At 40.9% G+C, this 16695-nt stretch overlaps 1 protein-coding gene across 2 annotated transcripts; it reads left to right on the top strand.

Annotated features, from left to right (window-relative positions):
- Positions 1–92: 92 nt before the first annotated feature.
- LOC108696707 (cornifelin homolog A-like) lies at positions 93–10976 on the top strand. 2 transcript variants are annotated; one of them, XM_041569538.1, is made up of 4 exons: positions 93–180; positions 6174–6300; positions 7772–7908; positions 10389–10976. In XM_041569538.1, exons 2-4 carry the CDS (start codon positions 6180–6182, stop codon positions 10476–10478), a joined length of 348 nt encoding a protein of 115 aa, XP_041425472.1. In that variant the 5' UTR covers positions 93–180; positions 6174–6179; the 3' UTR covers positions 10479–10976. The 2 variants fall into 2 exon arrangements, with proteins under 2 accessions (XP_041425472.1, XP_018081798.1); XM_018226309.2 differs by lacking the exon at positions 93–180 and adding an exon at positions 3464–3614.
- The last annotated feature ends 5719 nt before the right edge of the window (positions 10977–16695 follow it).

Genomic DNA, 16695 nt, shown 5'->3' with positions numbered 1-16695 from the left:
CCTCTAACTAAATACGTGCAGCTTGTGTCTACCTCCCACTAAATTCGGGGAATGGGGAGGGTACATGGTTTGTGGGCACAACACAAAATGGCAAATTGATTCTCTTTCTCAGTAATGACACCTGCAGTGGTTTGGAAGGAGTAATAAGCAAAATGATGCATTTACTCAACAAGCAGAAAGGTAAAAAGGAAGCTATTCGTTTTTTAATGTTAATTTGTATGTTTGTGTGTGTGTGTGTGTGTGTGTGTGTTTGCAGCTTCTGCAATATGGTTGCTATGGTCCAAATTACCCTAGTAACCATACATTGATTTGAATAAGAGACTGGAATATCAAAAAAAGAGAGGCCCGAGCTGAAAGTTGAGTAATAAAAAGTAGAAATGTATTTATGGCTGAACAATACAACATCCACATCTTTAGCCTGATTTGGTATTTTCTTTTGCAGGTAAATTTAATGATGATGTTCTTACCATTTTTTGCTGTAAAAATGTGATACAGATATGGGATCTGTTATCCTGAAACCTGTTATCCAAAAGCAGAAAGTTATCCAGATCTGACAAATTCATTTCAGCAAATCTGCAAAGTGACTGACAAAAAGAAGATGATACGAATTATTTAGCAAAATTCTTCAGCTTTTAGGATCTGAAGGAATTCTAATTCTGCGGACAATTTCTTAAAGGGGTGGTTCACCTTCAGCTTTACTTTTAGTGTGTTATAAAATGGCTCATTCTAAACAACTCACTTGGCCTTCAATTTTCATTTTTTATAGTTTTTGAATTATTTTTCAAAACTTCAAAATTATTTTTCATAAAGGGGCACATTTACTATGGGTCGAATATCGAGGGTTAATCAACTTCGAATATCGAAGTCGAAGGATTTACCGTAATTCGTTCGAAGGATTCGAAGGATTTCAATCTGTCGATCGAACGATTTTCCTTCGATCAAAAAAGCTAGGAAAGCCTATGGGGACCTTCCCCATAGACTAACATTGTACCTTGGTAGGTTTTAGTTGGCGAAGTAGGTGGTCGAAGTTTTTTTTAAAGAGACAGAATGGTCAAATAGACAAACGATTTTTAGTTCGAATCGTTCCTTCCGAAGTCAAAGGTCGAGGTAGCCAATTCGATGGTCGAAGTAGCCAAAGAAAACATTCGAAATTCGAAGTTTTTTTCCTTCTAATCCTTCACTCGAGCTAAGTTAATGTGCCCCTTAAGTGTTGGAAGTATTTGTAGCCATTTGGATTTTGCTCTGGCAAAGGGCGGCGCAGTTGAGCCAGTGAGGGCCCCATAGAGGCGGGATGTTAGCTTTTTGGTTTGGGGGTCTCGAAGAATAAGTTCTACTAAGGGGGTGTTGTATTCCACACTGAGAGAGCGAAATTGGGCCTGGAAGGCATGTCGTAATTGTAAATATCTGAATAGTTGTATGGTGTGGACTTTGGTCCGCAGTTGTGTGTGAGTGGGAAAGATGTTATCTTCCAGAAGGTCTTGCTGTAGCTTGATTCTCATTATCAGCCAGTTGTGGAAGCCTTGGAGTCCTATGAGGTGCTGTCGTTTTTCCAGAGTGGTAGGAAAGGGGATAGAATTGGATGATGATGGCCCAGGGTTTTACAGGCAGATGTCCAAGCTCTGTATGGGGTTGTGATTGTTGCCGGGCAGGAGGTATAGTCTGGTAGCTTACTATACTGTAAGTTTTTAAGAGCTTCTCGGGATTCCAATCTAAGGGCTAGGAGTTAGTCCGGTGTCTGCTTCGTCCATGTGGAACCAGCCATGAATGTGATGGATTTGGCTGGCCAAGAAATAGTGGTAGAGATGTGGGAGAACAAGGCCTCCCTCTGTTATGGGGGCTGTGAGCAGGTTCCACGATAGACAAGGTGCTTTGTTGGCCCACGGGAAGGGAATGAGGATTGAGTTTACCCTTCGGAACACTGACCTTGGGACCCACAGTGGAGAGTTGTAAAGTTTGTATAAAAATTTTGGCAGGTAGATAATTTTATTTACATATTTACTCTCCCCCAGAGTATAAGTTGTAAATTGGACCAGACTGCTGTTGTAGAGCGGAGTTGGCCTATGATGAGTTAAATATTGTGTTCAATATAGGTAGTTAGGTCGGCTGAGATTCTGAGGTATTTAAATTTGGTGACCCATTTTAGCCCTTGTGCAGATGCTGGCTGGTTGGGGGCAGGGTCTAATGACAGTATAACTGATTTCCCTTTATTTATGGTGAGTCCCGAGTATGTCCCAAATTGCTGAAGTGCTTCAAGGGCTGCTGGTTGGGAATCCTGGTGGTCTGCCAAGAATAATAGGAGATCATCGTTATAGAGTGCAAATTTGTCCTCCCCGTATCATGGGAGTTTGTCTGATGTATAATCCAGTGGTCCGATAGCGAATAATAGCGGTGACAGGGGGCAGCCTTGCCTGGTTCCCCGCATCAGTAGGAAAGGGGGAGAAAGTGACCCGTTGATCTTAATCTGAGCTGTAGGTTGTTGGTATAATAGTTGGATTCAGCTGGTGAACTGGGGACCAAAACCAAAGCAGCGCAGAGTTGCCCATAGGTATGGCCATTCTACTGAATCAAATGCTTTTGTTGCATCTAAGGAGACCATTATACTGGAACCTGTGTTTTCATGCTGAGTTTGTAAATGTGAGTACACCCGTCTGAGACTGGTTGAGGTGGATTTTGCCGGCATGAACGATAATTGATTGGGGAAATTGTGCTTCTTTTAGGGAAAAATATGCATCTTACTTTCCCTGTTCAGACTTAGGGGCAGACTGATGATTGCTCAAGCCTTCGGGCTCAATCATTTACTGAAACCACTAATGAGTTTCTGAACGTTCGCATGGTTTCTGTTCTGATTAACTCAGTTGGTTGCTGAGCAAGGATTTTGTATCCAGAGCAAAATGTAAGTTTGACAGGTTTTAGGTGCTTTTTTTTATGCTGCTCGGATAAAAAAAAACACTTGACAACAAGCGAATTGTGGCAATCCCAAGGTAATCAGTGCAGAAACCATGTGTAAGATCAGAAACTCACTCATGGATTCAGTAAATGATTGGTTGAGCCCAAAGGCTCATGATTTACTGAATTTGCCGCTTAAAAGTCAACCCTAAAATAAAAATTTGCCTAATAAAATGAAACATAATTCCAAGCAACTTTCCAATATATGTTTTTTAAAAAATGTTCAATGCTTTTAAAGCTATTTGTAAAAATAATTGCTAATGAAAGCAGCATTTTCTTAACTCCTGGTTGTTACTTTTTAAACAATGTTGCAAAAGTCTTGGTTCCCGAGCAAAGACAAGTCTGTTAATCAGCTTCCTTGTCTTACATTGTCTGAGCCACCAGTACAGAGAAGGCCACTTACAGAGAATTACATGCAGCACTTTATTCTGTGGTTATTGAGGTTCAGGGTCTTAAAATAAAATCCCCTTGTGCGATAGGAAGAGAGCTGAGTACATGATACAGCCACAGATTTCATACACACAGTATCTGCCACGTTTCAGGAAGCTGTATACACGCACCCATAGCAGCACCTACCATTTCCGCAAGCACGATTGTCAGTTCCCTGTGCCATTTCAATCTCTTTACATAAAGAGCAGCAGCTTGTTTCATTGCTCTAAGGACAAAAGGTATGGATTTTAGCTTTCTCTTTCTCCATCTTTGCTTTTTTCTTTTTCTGATTTTCCTCCTTTTTACTTTGATCCAGTAAATATGAATTGGTCGAGTCTGAGAGGGTTTACTCTGGTACCTACTAGCCAGTTCACTACTCAGAGGGTGCTCATGCGCCTCTTGGACTCTGTTGCTCATTCTGGATAGCTATGGTTTTCAATGCAATTTATTCATTCTGATCAGCTTTAATCCCTGGACTCGGATGGATTTCAAGTATCAAGAAATTATCACCTCAGCAGAAGTCCTTTTCCCCTATAGACCACCTAATTTTTCTCAGTGCAGTCTTCATAAATGACCCCCTTTGAGAACTGCTTCCTGGGAGCCCCTAACTCAACAACTGTCATTGGCTTCATTGATAAGGACTCTTTTTGGAATAAGCCTTTCCTCTCTGGATGCTCCTAGATTGGTGCTTTCCTTATACACTCCTCTAACTGTTCCCTCTGAGGAATCTTTTCCTAGTAAACTATTCAAGATGCTTTTTGAGTGATTTCTCCACTTTAATAGGCATATCCTACCCCTAACCTTCCAACCCTCAGTGGTGTCATTGAAATGGGCTCTCTTCTAATTAGTATCTCCCCTATGGATGCCCCAGAGTGTTGTCTCCCTTATGGGTGCATCAAGAGGGATGTTTCTACTGTAAACTGCCTAAACACCTTCTTGGAGCAATTTCTTTTTAATGGTACATCGCACCCCCTAACCTTCCAGACCTCAGTGGTGTCATTGATATGGACTTTCTTCTAATTACTATCTGCCCTATGGAGTGTGGTGTCTTTCTTCTGGAAGCACTTAACTATTCCCCCTGAGGAGTATCTCCTTTGTGAACTGCCTAAAACAACTTCTCGTAGTGATTTATTCCCTTTCAGTTGCATATTCCATGCCTTAAATGTGTCTCCCCATGGACTCCCTAAGCTACCACAGTGACTGCCAGAATTGCCATGTCAAAACCCCCCACACACATCCCCGGTGCAACCCACCTCCAACAACCACCCCAGAAACAACCCCCCCCCTACGAATGGCCCCCTTCCCTGCGCATATCTTTTTTCCTTCTAGAGGCAAGGCGATCTGGGCCAGTAGAGGAGATCAGGGAGCGGCATGGGGAGCGGGTCTGGGTCCCCATCGGGTTTTATCCTGGTGTTCTGCCTGACCCTGATTTGTAGCCACTGTGCCTGATTAGAAGTAAATAAAATAAAAAATACAGTTTTTTTCCTGTCTGCTGAATAATAGCCCTATATACTATGTAACTTGCTTGTTATTGAGCTTGCTATTGTAACATGCTTGCTATTGAAATCATCAGAGATTTATTTCAGGCATTTTGCCGCCTGCTATTAAACAGTTTAATGACAGAATGCCCAGAATGATTACCATGACCCTTTGTCCTAAATGCACGTTTTCTAATAAAATCAAAGGAAACTGCAATCTTACAACATTATATTAAGTTAGTGCATAAGGGATCTTTATTTTTCAAAGCAGGGGGCTTCACATGCATCATCAATGTGTATATCCCCTGGTCTTTTTTTAAAAGTTTACACGGGTAAAAAATTGTTTCTTGTTGCTTATTATATGTATTGTTTAACACCCAACCCCATTAAAAATTGTAATTTATCAGCCAGGTATGTTTTGAAAAAAGTTTTAATGCTCTATAATGTGATAATGGAAAATCCCTACATAACTGGTTAATAAAGTAGTAGATTTCTCTATGGTTCTAAGTGGATTCATGAGCTTAAAAAACTAATTTGTTCACTAACTTCAACCATTCAAAAAGATGGCATAAGACTGGGTCTGCCAATAAGATATTTACATCCGAATAAGCAGTTAAAGCCGGTCATACACTGGTTGGTATTTGACTGAAGGCCAAAAAGACAAATACCCTACAACTGTGATCCCAACCAGTGGCTCGTGAGCAACATGTTGCTCCCCAACCCCCTGGATGTTGCTCCCAGTCGCCTCAAATCAGGTGCTTATTTTTGAATTCCAGGCTTGGAGGCAAGTTTTGGTTGGATAAAACCAGGTGTACTGTCAAACAGAACCTCCTGTAGGCTGTCTGTCCACATAGGGGCTACCAAATAGCCAATCACAGAGCTTATTTGGCACTCCCAGAAATATTTTTTATGCTTGTGTTGTTCCCCAACTCTTTTTACATTTGAATACGGCTCATGGGTAAAAAAAAAGTTGGGTACCCCTGCCCTACAACCATATAATGTGTGGTCATTTTTTTGTTGTTTAAATTCATACAGGCTGAAAGCCCAAACAACCAGAACTGCAGGAAGTGAGGAGGAGCCATGTCTCCTTTTTATCTCCTTATCTGATGATGCTTCATACACTGACCACCAACACAGTGAAACTTATCAAGATGTTAAATCAATTAACCTACCGGTATTAATAGCAGAAAGATATTGGTTGGCAGTAATAGAGCACTACATTCTATATAGCGTATAATGATGCTTTGGATGAAACCACTTCTCTCTTGCAGCTTTCACTTTGGATGAAACCAGTTTAATTCTCTTCTTTTGTGTTTCCAGGTGGAAATGTCTCAAACTATCAGCTTTCAGCCCCAAGCTGTCCAGGGTTGCGCCAACAGTAACGCCAACAGTAACATCAACCAGTGGGATTCTGAGGTCTTTGACTGTTGTCAGGACATGGGCATCTGTGAGTAATGGGATGGGTTCTACCCAGTGTCGGACTGGCCCACCAGGATACCAGGAAAACTCCCGGTGGACCCAGGTGTCAGTGGGCCCTCATGCTTCTAAACATTTGGCCTATTTCATGGTCATTCCCTATTTCTATGAGAACAAAGAGGCTAACTAGATGGAATAATAGATTATAGTATTATAGTATATAAAGAAAAGAGTCTAGGAGAAAAGAGGTGAGTGAGGAAAGGAAGAAAAATAGTACTCAGAGTGGGCCCCTGGTCTAAGGTTTTTTGGTGGGCCTCTGGTGTTCCAGTCCGACACTGGTTCTACCAAACGGTGAAATGGTTGCAGAGAGACCTGAAAAGATAAATAGAACATTTTAGGGCTCATCACAACTACGGTTGCATCTAGTTAAGCTCCTTGCACCTTGTTGTGTGTTGTGTTCTGTGCGTCCATTCATCCTCCTGTTCCGAATCTCGTGCTAGTGTACAGGGGAACCCTAGATCCACCACCACCTGCAAGCTGGAGGTAATTCCAGGGTTCCTACTATTGGCTACACCATCAGGGGCAACAGACTCACGGTTAATCAATTCTGACTCTGAAAATTTCCAGCACAATTGCATCCAATTCATGAAAACATGCACATGCATTTTGATGCATTGGGGAAAATGGCATCCGTTATAAATCCCACCTTCTGTTGAACTAGCCGTAAGACTGGAATTTTGGAGGGGGGTTGCTGTATTGTGGCTTAAAAACATGGCAAATAGCATCCGAAATTGCACTTTGTACACTGCACTTGTGGCCATGAATGATTTATCCTTTGTATCACTAATAACACGTGACTTGCAGCCCAATGAACATGGGTCACCAAGTCACTTGGAAGTGGCTAAAGTCTCTCATAGCGTCTTTGTCCTTATATAGATTCAACTGTTGTTCTTAGTAGAATTAAGTATTTTCTTCCGTGCTGGCCTTGATGCCAGGTGATAGGGTAATAGTGCTGCAAGAGCACACATACCCCTAAATATTTGCTCTGCACATGGTTATATTTATAAACCTGGATAAAAGTGGTGTATTTAGTGTGCAAACAGAATTGTGAATGTCCATAAGGGCTTTTAATGTATAATCGCACATTGCGAATATTTATGCACTCACTCTGCATTTGGTGGTGGAGAAAATATTTGCATAACGTTTTTCTCAAATTGTGAACTTAAATTACTGTCAACACTATTTTCGCGCACAGCGACCTCGCAAACACCCATCTCATTTGCGAATATTTTTGTCCAATCAAATTTGCAAAAATAGGAAAGACAGGCACAGCAGTGCAATATTTTAGCATTCAGGAAAAAGCATGGGCAATACAACCATTTGCAAATAAATATGCGATGTGAACTTTAGAAATAACCCAACTAAGTTTGTTCAGGAGCAGTAACCCATAGCAAACCTTTAAATTCCTAATATGCATCTCAAACTGTGTGTTGTTCCCCCAGGTCTTTGCGGTACATTCTTACCCATGTGTTTGGCTTGTAAAGTGGCTCAGGATTACGGAGAGTGCTGCTGTCTGCCGTTCCTCAGTGGCACCGTTATTGCCATGAGGACAGGAATAAGAGAGCGATACCATATTCCGGTAATTAGTATTTTTTCTTTATGGAATATATTACGTTGTTACCATATCCGAATAGTCTTTCTTGTTCTCCCTAATCCCCACATATCCTTTGCCTCATCCTCATGCCTTTTTGCAAGGTACGAACTAGATAAGAGAACTTCCACTGGAGAGGATGGACAATCGTTTAGGTTCTACATCTGTCTTTAAACTGCAAGTCCCAGCATCCTCATGGCACAGTTTAGCCATCCATTCTTTATCCATAAGAGGTGTATTTTTCACATGTAACTTATTTGAAAATTTTAGCTTACATATGGAGATGGGTTTATAGGCAGATCGGGATTGGTTTATACGGGATATAGACAAATGGTCAACCACTATATGACCATCTTAAGCCAGTTTGCTAAACTGTTCCAGTGTGATACATACAGTTTAAGGGTCTAATTTGCCAGTGGTTGAGCATTATGCTGGGCCTATTTAGCTTGACCAAACATGACTAACTAGATTTTCTTTTGGATAATGTGGTTCTGCCTGGAACGTCATGTCCGACTTTTTCAGAAGGACCTAGAGCTATAGATCCATCCAATCAAAAAACATTTAAGCACAAAACATGACCAGCCTTTGTAGAATGACTCACCAAAGTAGATCATTGGCCCATGTGCTCCTGCCCCAGGCCCTCAGCTCAAGGGAGCGGATGATCCGTATGTAAACAAACAAATGTTGGTGCAAGGAACTCTGGTATGCCATGTATAGATCAGACCAAAAAGTAGCTAGAAATTTAAAATCTTTATTATACAAACATCTCTCGCCTGACGCGTTTCGTGTCACAAGGACACTTAGCCATAGGATATAGATTCATCCAAACCATTAGTAATTCAGCCCCGAAGGAGGAAGGGGTTTATCTAATGAGAAATTTGGAACCCAATCAATTTACTGTCGACTCTGTCCATTTCTTATTATATATTTAGGTTCTAGAATATTCCTGGAGGGGTAGCTGGAACACGTGACTTTATACCCAACTAAGATTCCCATCTGATTTCCACATGAAATCAGGTCACTCATTTAACATATTAGCTGTACAATTTTTTTGTGGGACATTTCGAATTTTGTGGCCCCTGTATCAGGTAAAATACACAGCTGTCTGCATCGTGAGGAGTGAGTTGCAAATACAAATTGCCACTTGCTCCCTTTCTGCCTTAATTTCATTTCTATTGGTACTGGCAAAATTAACACCAAGAGATGGACATAATTAGTTAGTAGTAGTAATCGTTTTATGTCAGGAGTATTGAATTATTATTATCGTTTGCTTGTTTCTAGTAGAGAAAATATAACACATTAGGAGGGCTATGGAAAGTAATAAGGTTGAGGGCAGAAGGTCTACCAGCATGGTTGCTTAGGCAAGACTGAATCTCTTACACCTTTACAGAAGGTAGGGGGAAATGCAAAAAGAGTTATACATTTGTTGCTTCATAACCAGTTGACAATTGCAAAGGGACATTAATAAGGGAAGATATATTGTGGCTATTGCAGAATAATACATGTTGCAATGCTCAACTAACCTGTAAAACATTGTGACCCCTGCTTGCAAATATAAGCTTAGTAGAAGACATCAGAGTTCACAAAATGCCTAATATGCTTCTATGTCCTTCTATACAGTACAGATGTGTCCAGGTTAGTGAACTGTGGTTAGCAGGGCTGCCTTCAGAAATCAAGGGGCCTGTACGACAAACTTTTCTTGGCCCCACCCCACAGTAAAAAGGAAGAATCAGCGATCAGGGCCCCCCCTTCAAGTAAAAAAGAAACATTGGTGGCCAGGGCCCCCCATAAGTTGAAAAATAAACTGCCTCCCCCAATGTTAAAAATTACAAAACATTGGTGGGGAGGGTCCTCAATAAACATTTTTTTTTAAAAAAATTGGTGGCCAGGGGGTTAAAAAAAAAGACCACTGGTGTTCAGTGGAACTTACCTTTAAATATCTTCTTCATTCTCCTCTTCTTCGGCTCCTTGCGCTGGCCTTCAGCTCCATTGGCTTTCGGCTCCATACGGTACTGCTTTGGCAACTCAAGGGGGCTCGGCTGTGCTGCACTTCCTGGATTAGCCGAGCCCCGTTGAGTTGCCAAAGCAGTATCGAAAGGGGCCCAATACAGCTGTCCCCCTTATGGGGGGGAGGGACCAGATAGAAGATCTAAAACAGTATATCAATGACCCAGGCTGAAAGTTAGTTTGGATGAACATATCCTGCAGAGTCCTAGAGCTATAGCGGGGTGACTTTTGCCTAGTTTCATATAACAGTATCATTGTTCAAGAATTGAGAGGAGGGTGGACTAGTTGGCCAAGTATTGGACCAAAAAGGCATAATTTAACTGTCATTTATTAAATATTCCCACCAAGAACATACAAATTAATTGTTAAACCTATTTAAACTTTCTTTTTGCACATCTCTCTCATCTGCAACAGAACAAGCTCTCACTCGGTCTATTCATTGCGTCGCTCTTGTATTGCAGGGTTCTATCTGTGAGGACTGTGTGTGCCTCACATTCTGTGGTCCATGCACTCTTTGCCAAATGGCTCGAGAACTAAATATCAGAAAATGAAAGCAGAAGACAATCGGCAGGAGAAGGAACAGTCTGATAGAATTTAACATCTTCTTTGTGGCATCCCCTCATGTACCAGTGCAGGTGCCGACACACAACACAATTTTCTGGTGTTATACTTACCAATATTTTAATATGAAAATCAGAACATGCTCTTGACTGGCTCAGGTCACAGTCTAGCCCGGCCCAGCCACTGGTAAGTCCTGTTCCTTTTAACAGAAGAAATCAGGGCACTCCTGGTAACAACTCAACAGTGTATAATATATACAATGCAAAGGAACTGGAAAATGTATGGACCAAATGTGTAAACTCTTCCGAAAACCCCTACAATAAATGTCTTTCCCATATGCAGTACCCCTTTTTTAGACGATGCCTGCGATGCCTGAGGAATAAACTGTGTAACTGTGAATATGTCTCTATAACATGCAAGAAGAAAAAAATGGTTGTTACAAATGTTTTGTTTTTATAATTCAAGCAATAAAAAGCCAATGTAAAATTTTTGTTTGGAATCATTGATATCAGTGACACCAGGCGCTCTTCAGAAAAGTTTTTGGAGGGGCTCGGCGTGCACCTACCTGCACCTCCTTCCACCTGCTCATGTCCTCTGCTCCCCGGATACTTGTGCTGGTAAGATTAGTAGATATGATTGAGCCTGGGGACTGGGATTTTATATGTTATTAGCAGTGGTTTAACTAGATATTACAAGGCCTCACAGCAAATTAATTCTAGGGCCCCTACCATATCCAGAAGTTGTCATTTTTACTAATATATTCTACAGACTTCTACAAATGCTTCAAGGTACCTCTGCCATTGACTTCTTCATGATTACATGGGAATTCCTCTGCAACTCACACAGAGAAAGAAAGCTGCACTTGGCATGCATTACGTACGACCCTTACAGCACAGATTTATAACAGTAAAACAAGGAAAAAACACTATAAATGAACCATAAGGACAGATTGTACTGTGTTTGTAAATAGGGATGTAGCGAACGTCGGAAAAAAAGTTCGCGAACATATTCGCGAACTTGCGCAAAAACGCGAGCGGTTCGCGAACGGTTCGCGAACCCCATAGACTTCAATGGGAAGGCGAACTTTAACATCTAGAAAAGACATTTCTGGCCAGAAAAATGATTTTAAAGTTGTTTAAAGGGTGCAACGACCTGGACAGTGGCATGCCAGAGGGGGATCAAGGGCAAAAATGTATCTGAAAAATCTGCCTGTGTGTGCTTGGAAGAGATAGTGTAGGGGGAGAGCTGTTAGTGATTTCAGGGACAGATGATAGTAAGTTTGCTGGCTAGTAATCTGCTTGATACTGCTCTGTATTGGAGGGACAGAAGTCTGCAGGGATTTGAGGGACATTTTAGCTTAGGTAGCTTTGCTGGCTAGTAATCTACTGTTCTCTTTAAACAACTGCCATACGTTGACCTTGTAGGCATTGTTTGCCCAGTTTTTTTGGACGCAGCCACTGAAGCACAGTTGCCAGAAAAAATATGCCATATAAATGCTGAAAATAGTCATTTTTCGCCATACGTTGACCTTGTAGACATTGTTTGCCCAGTTTTTTTGGTTGCAGCCACTAAAGCACAGTTGCCAGAAAAAATATGCTATATAAATGCTGAAAATAGTCATTTTTTGCCATATACGTTGAGTCAACGTATGGCAAAAAATGACTATTTTCAGCATTTATATGGCATATTTTTTCTGGCCTCTGTGCTTCAGTGGCTGCGGCCAAAAAAACTGGGCAAACAATGCCTACAAGGTCAACGTATACACTACTACAGCGGTGGATACGGATTACGTAAAATATATTATGGCTGCTTGAAAAAAGTCACTCCGGTGTTTTTTCTGGAGACGGTAATATTATGGATATTTAGACAGAATGTGAACAAGGTCACACAGCTAGATGGCGGGTTGAAGAAAACAGTGTGCAAATAATGCCTACAGGGCAAATAATGCCTAAAAGGTCAACTTATACACTACTACAGCGGTAGTAAAATAAAAAAAAGTAAAATTAAAAAAAAATGAATATTAAAAAAAAAAAATTAAAGTTGGTGCTGCTGAACTACTAGGAGCAGCAGATTAGCACACCAGTCCCACTCCCCAACACTGCTAGACTAATAGCACTGGGCTCTTATAGTAGTAGTAGTAGTAGTAGTAGTAAAACAACAAAAAAATAAATAAAAGCAGTCCTTACAAGGACTACTGTTATTGCAGCAGTCAGCAGATGAGATCAGAAGCAGGACAGCTGCCCACTGCAGCTACATACAGAGCACTGCAGTAGAAGGTAGATTACTAGCCAGCAAAGCTACCTAAGCTTAAATGTCCCTCAAACCCCTGCAGACTTCTGTCCCTCCAATAACAGAGCAGTATCAAAACGATTACTAGCCAGCAAACTTTCAACTGTCCCTGAAATCACTAACAGGCAGCAGCTCTCTCCCTACACTATCTCTTCAGCACACACAGGCAGAGTGAAAAAACGCTGCAGGGCTTCGGTTTTTATAGGGAAGGGGAGTGGTCCAGGGGAGAGCTTCCTGATTGGCTGCCATGTACCTGCTGGTCTGGGGTGAGAGGGCAAAAAAAAGCGCCAACAATGGCGAACCCAAAATGGCGAACGTCGCGCGACGTTCGCGAACTTCCGGCGAGCGCGAACACCCGATGTTCGCGCGAACAAGTTCGCCGGCGAACAGTTCGCGACATCTCTATTTGTAAATCTGAAACCAGACAGTTTTGCCAACTTAAAAGATGACTGATTATTAAGTTGTCAAAGACCAAGGGCTGACCTTTAAAATCATTTAAAAACAATGGATCACCAGATTTAAGCATGGTGCCCTTAGTTCATTAACTTCTTTTAGTTTGCGAAAAATCTCTTCTTCTTTGCGGCGACTAATCTCCCGATCTGCCTTCCACCGGCTAAAAATGTAAATCGCCTGGGGGCAGGCACACAGAACGCTTAGTTTTCCGAAGTCGCCCGTAACTGCCTTAAGAGGAAACTTCGGGCGACTTCGTAAAACGAAGCGATCGGAGTGCCTGCCCCCAGGCGATTTACATTTTAGCCGGTGGAAGGCAGATCAGGAACATTAGATGCCGCGAAGAAGAGGAAATTATTCGCCTGGCAGCTAATCTCCCCCGAGCCTCTGTGTTTTGGGTGGGTGGACTTTAATGCTGACTAACAGCTGTATACACTGTATGTCTGTGGATACTATGGGATCATTTATGCATATGGTGAAAAAGACTCCTGTGTCCAAAGGGACAATGTTATACCATCCCCAGCTTTTCCTTGTTGAGTACATACGGCTACAGCTCATCATGAAATAATTTAAAATCTCTGTGAAGAGTGCTGTAAAAAATCCTGAATAATCAGGGGCGGAGGGGGTAATACTATGTTATAGAATCACCAATTCTAAGCAACCTTTCAATTGGTCTTCGTTATTTTTTTTATATCACTGACCCCCATGAAGTCAATGGGGCAACTTCACTAAAGGGTGAATTTTGCCAGCGAACGTTCCGCAAAACTTGGCCAGGCATAAATTCGCTACCACTACGCAAATTCACTAAAATGCGAAGTTGCGTCTCAGCAATTGAACGATGGCGAAGTTTCTCTAGCGTTAATTAGAGCGAGCATTTCTTAGCGATCTTTCGTCATCATTTAATTCTGCCTACCAAAACTTCGTTAGTACTCTTAGACTTAGGTCAATTTCAATAGGGCGGGTACATATAGGTCATATAGATGTCTTTTTTTAAAGGTGTTAGTACAAATGCTGTTGACACAGATAAAACCCCATTGTATTGGACAGAGCTTATCTGGTGTGTAACCTGTGCCTTTTCTCCTTTTTTTTCCAGCTTGAATGGCTGCCCCCACGGCTACACAGCAGCTTGTTTATATAAACTCTAGTAGTCTTTCTGAGGCAATCACACAGCCTTTACCAGTGCATGTTAACCATATGTTATATGTTAATTACTGTAAAACACTTATTTTATTATTTTGGTGTTACTGTTCCTTTAACCAAGAATTTAAAGAGCCCCAAGCTGTTGTTAGGGAGATGTTCTGCACATTCATAAAGCTGATGGCAGCATGGAGAACACTGGGAGTGCCGGCAATATTGTAAGGCTCAAACAAGAGTAAATGTGTGGGCACATTTTTTTTATAGAGGGGGCTCACTACCCAATAGGATAGCAACCTTATCATAGGGGACCACTGTACAAATCAGAATCCCTTAGTTTTTATAGCCAACTTGTGTTTTAAGAAAATTGATTTGGGACTTTGAAATACTGATTGCAACAATCGCTTTCCTCTTCATCAGGAAAGGGACTGTGAGGTTTTTAGTTTCTAGTACAGGTATGGGATCCATTAAAGGGCCAGTAACATCAATTTTTTTTTTTTTTTTTTTTTTTTAATAATTCGCTATTATACATTGATAAAAAAAAAAAAAGACAACGTTTTAAATTTTTTAAGTTTTATCTTAAATTTTTACGTTTTATCTTACCGAAACTCCGCCTGAGCTCTTCTTCAAAAAAGGCGTTTGCGATCCATCGTGCGGCACTCGATTTCTCCTCCCTGCCTTCCTATTAGGAGATAGCCAGGGAGGAGAAATCGAGTCGCAGGATGTCGCAGGATGTCGCCTTTTCTGAAGAGGAGCGCAAGCAGAGTTTCGGTAAGTTATTTCTTAATAAAGACTTTGCGATTTTAAAGTTTAATTTGTCTTGGTGGGTTTTTTTCCGATGTATACTAACGATTTATTTAAAAACATTTTTTGATGTTACTGGTCCTTTAACCCGGAATCCTGTTATACGGAAAGCTCAGAATTACGGAAAGGCCGTCTCCCATAGACTCCATTGTATCCAAATTTTTAAAAATGATTTCCTTTTTCTCTGTGATAATAAAACATTACCTTGTACTTGATCTTAACCAAGATATCATTGATCCTTATTGGAAACAAAACCAGCTTATTGGGTTTATTTAATGTTTACATGATTTTCTAGTAGACTTAAGGTATGAAGATCCAAATTACGGAAAGATCTGTTATCTGGAAAACCCCAGGTCCTGAACAATCTAGATAACAGGTCCCATACCATTCAAAATGATGCTAGGTTCCTAGGTCAGTGGCACTAGCAATCCAATCACAGCTTGATGATAAACTGGAGGACTGCAGAACTAAGAAACGACCAATGGCAATTCTTCTTACAATATGACTGGCTACAACAGAGTAAATGTCACATTGTCAAAACTCCAGAATAAGCAGAAGCAAGATATGGAATCATAGGTGGTTACACTTTAACACATGCAGCAATTGTTCTTTCCACTGGGAAATGATATCAACTTTGTTTTACACCGTGGGCTATTAGGTGGGTACTCAAAAATGTTCACTTTTAGCAAATTCCTTAACCTAATGCTTATACAATTCCAGTACAGGTACAGGAATTATTATCCAGACTGCTTGAGACTTTGCGTTTTCCAAATAAGGGATCTTTCTGTAAATTGGATCACCATCCCTTACAAGACATGTAAACCTTAAACGAAATAAAGGAAACATTCTAAGCACTTGTGCAATTGACAAATGCTTACCTATAGAATCAGGGGACACTTTACATTTGACTCCATTATATAATCTCTGTAAAGTGCTGCTGAATATTTTGGCACTATACAAATACAATCATTTAACAGATAATAGGTGTGGAACATTTTAGGGAGGTAAAATTACAGTATAAGGGCTCCTGCGCAAAAGCTGTACCTGCATACTAGATTACCAGTATACAACCACCTCCCTTCAATCTTTGATGCGACTGTTTTGTCAACAGGTGCCCCTTTCGCAGGGAGGAGATTATCTGTCCACTGGTAATGGAATTATCTATCTTGCAAGACAAACATGGAGCAGCTTCAGTTTCTCTGTTTAACTCTAGAAATCCATTTTTTTTCCAGATTAAAACACTGGGGTATACGGTCTCTTTAAGACCTTCAAATACATTATAAATGAACCTAAAACAGAACAGAAAATTAAAGTTTGCATAAAATAACATGAAAACGTGCCGGCAGTACCCCTTTAAAGATCTGCATTAAAACAATAGTGATATACAATAACGGCCATACAATAACCATTGCTACCGTTATTAGACAACTGGAATGTGTGTATAACACACTACACACAATAATGTAGCACATACAGGTTTATTTCAATACTGATATTAAATGGCTATTCAATTAGAGTTTACTGGTCAAT

This window comes from Xenopus laevis, chromosome 7L (assembly GCF_017654675.1).
Source record: "Xenopus laevis strain J_2021 chromosome 7L, Xenopus_laevis_v10.1, whole genome shotgun sequence".
In the NCBI taxonomy this organism is placed as follows: Eukaryota; Metazoa; Chordata; class Amphibia; order Anura; family Pipidae; genus Xenopus; species Xenopus laevis.
Note: the sequence above shows the minus strand (reverse complement) of the source record. Positions and strands in the feature narration are given on the sequence as shown.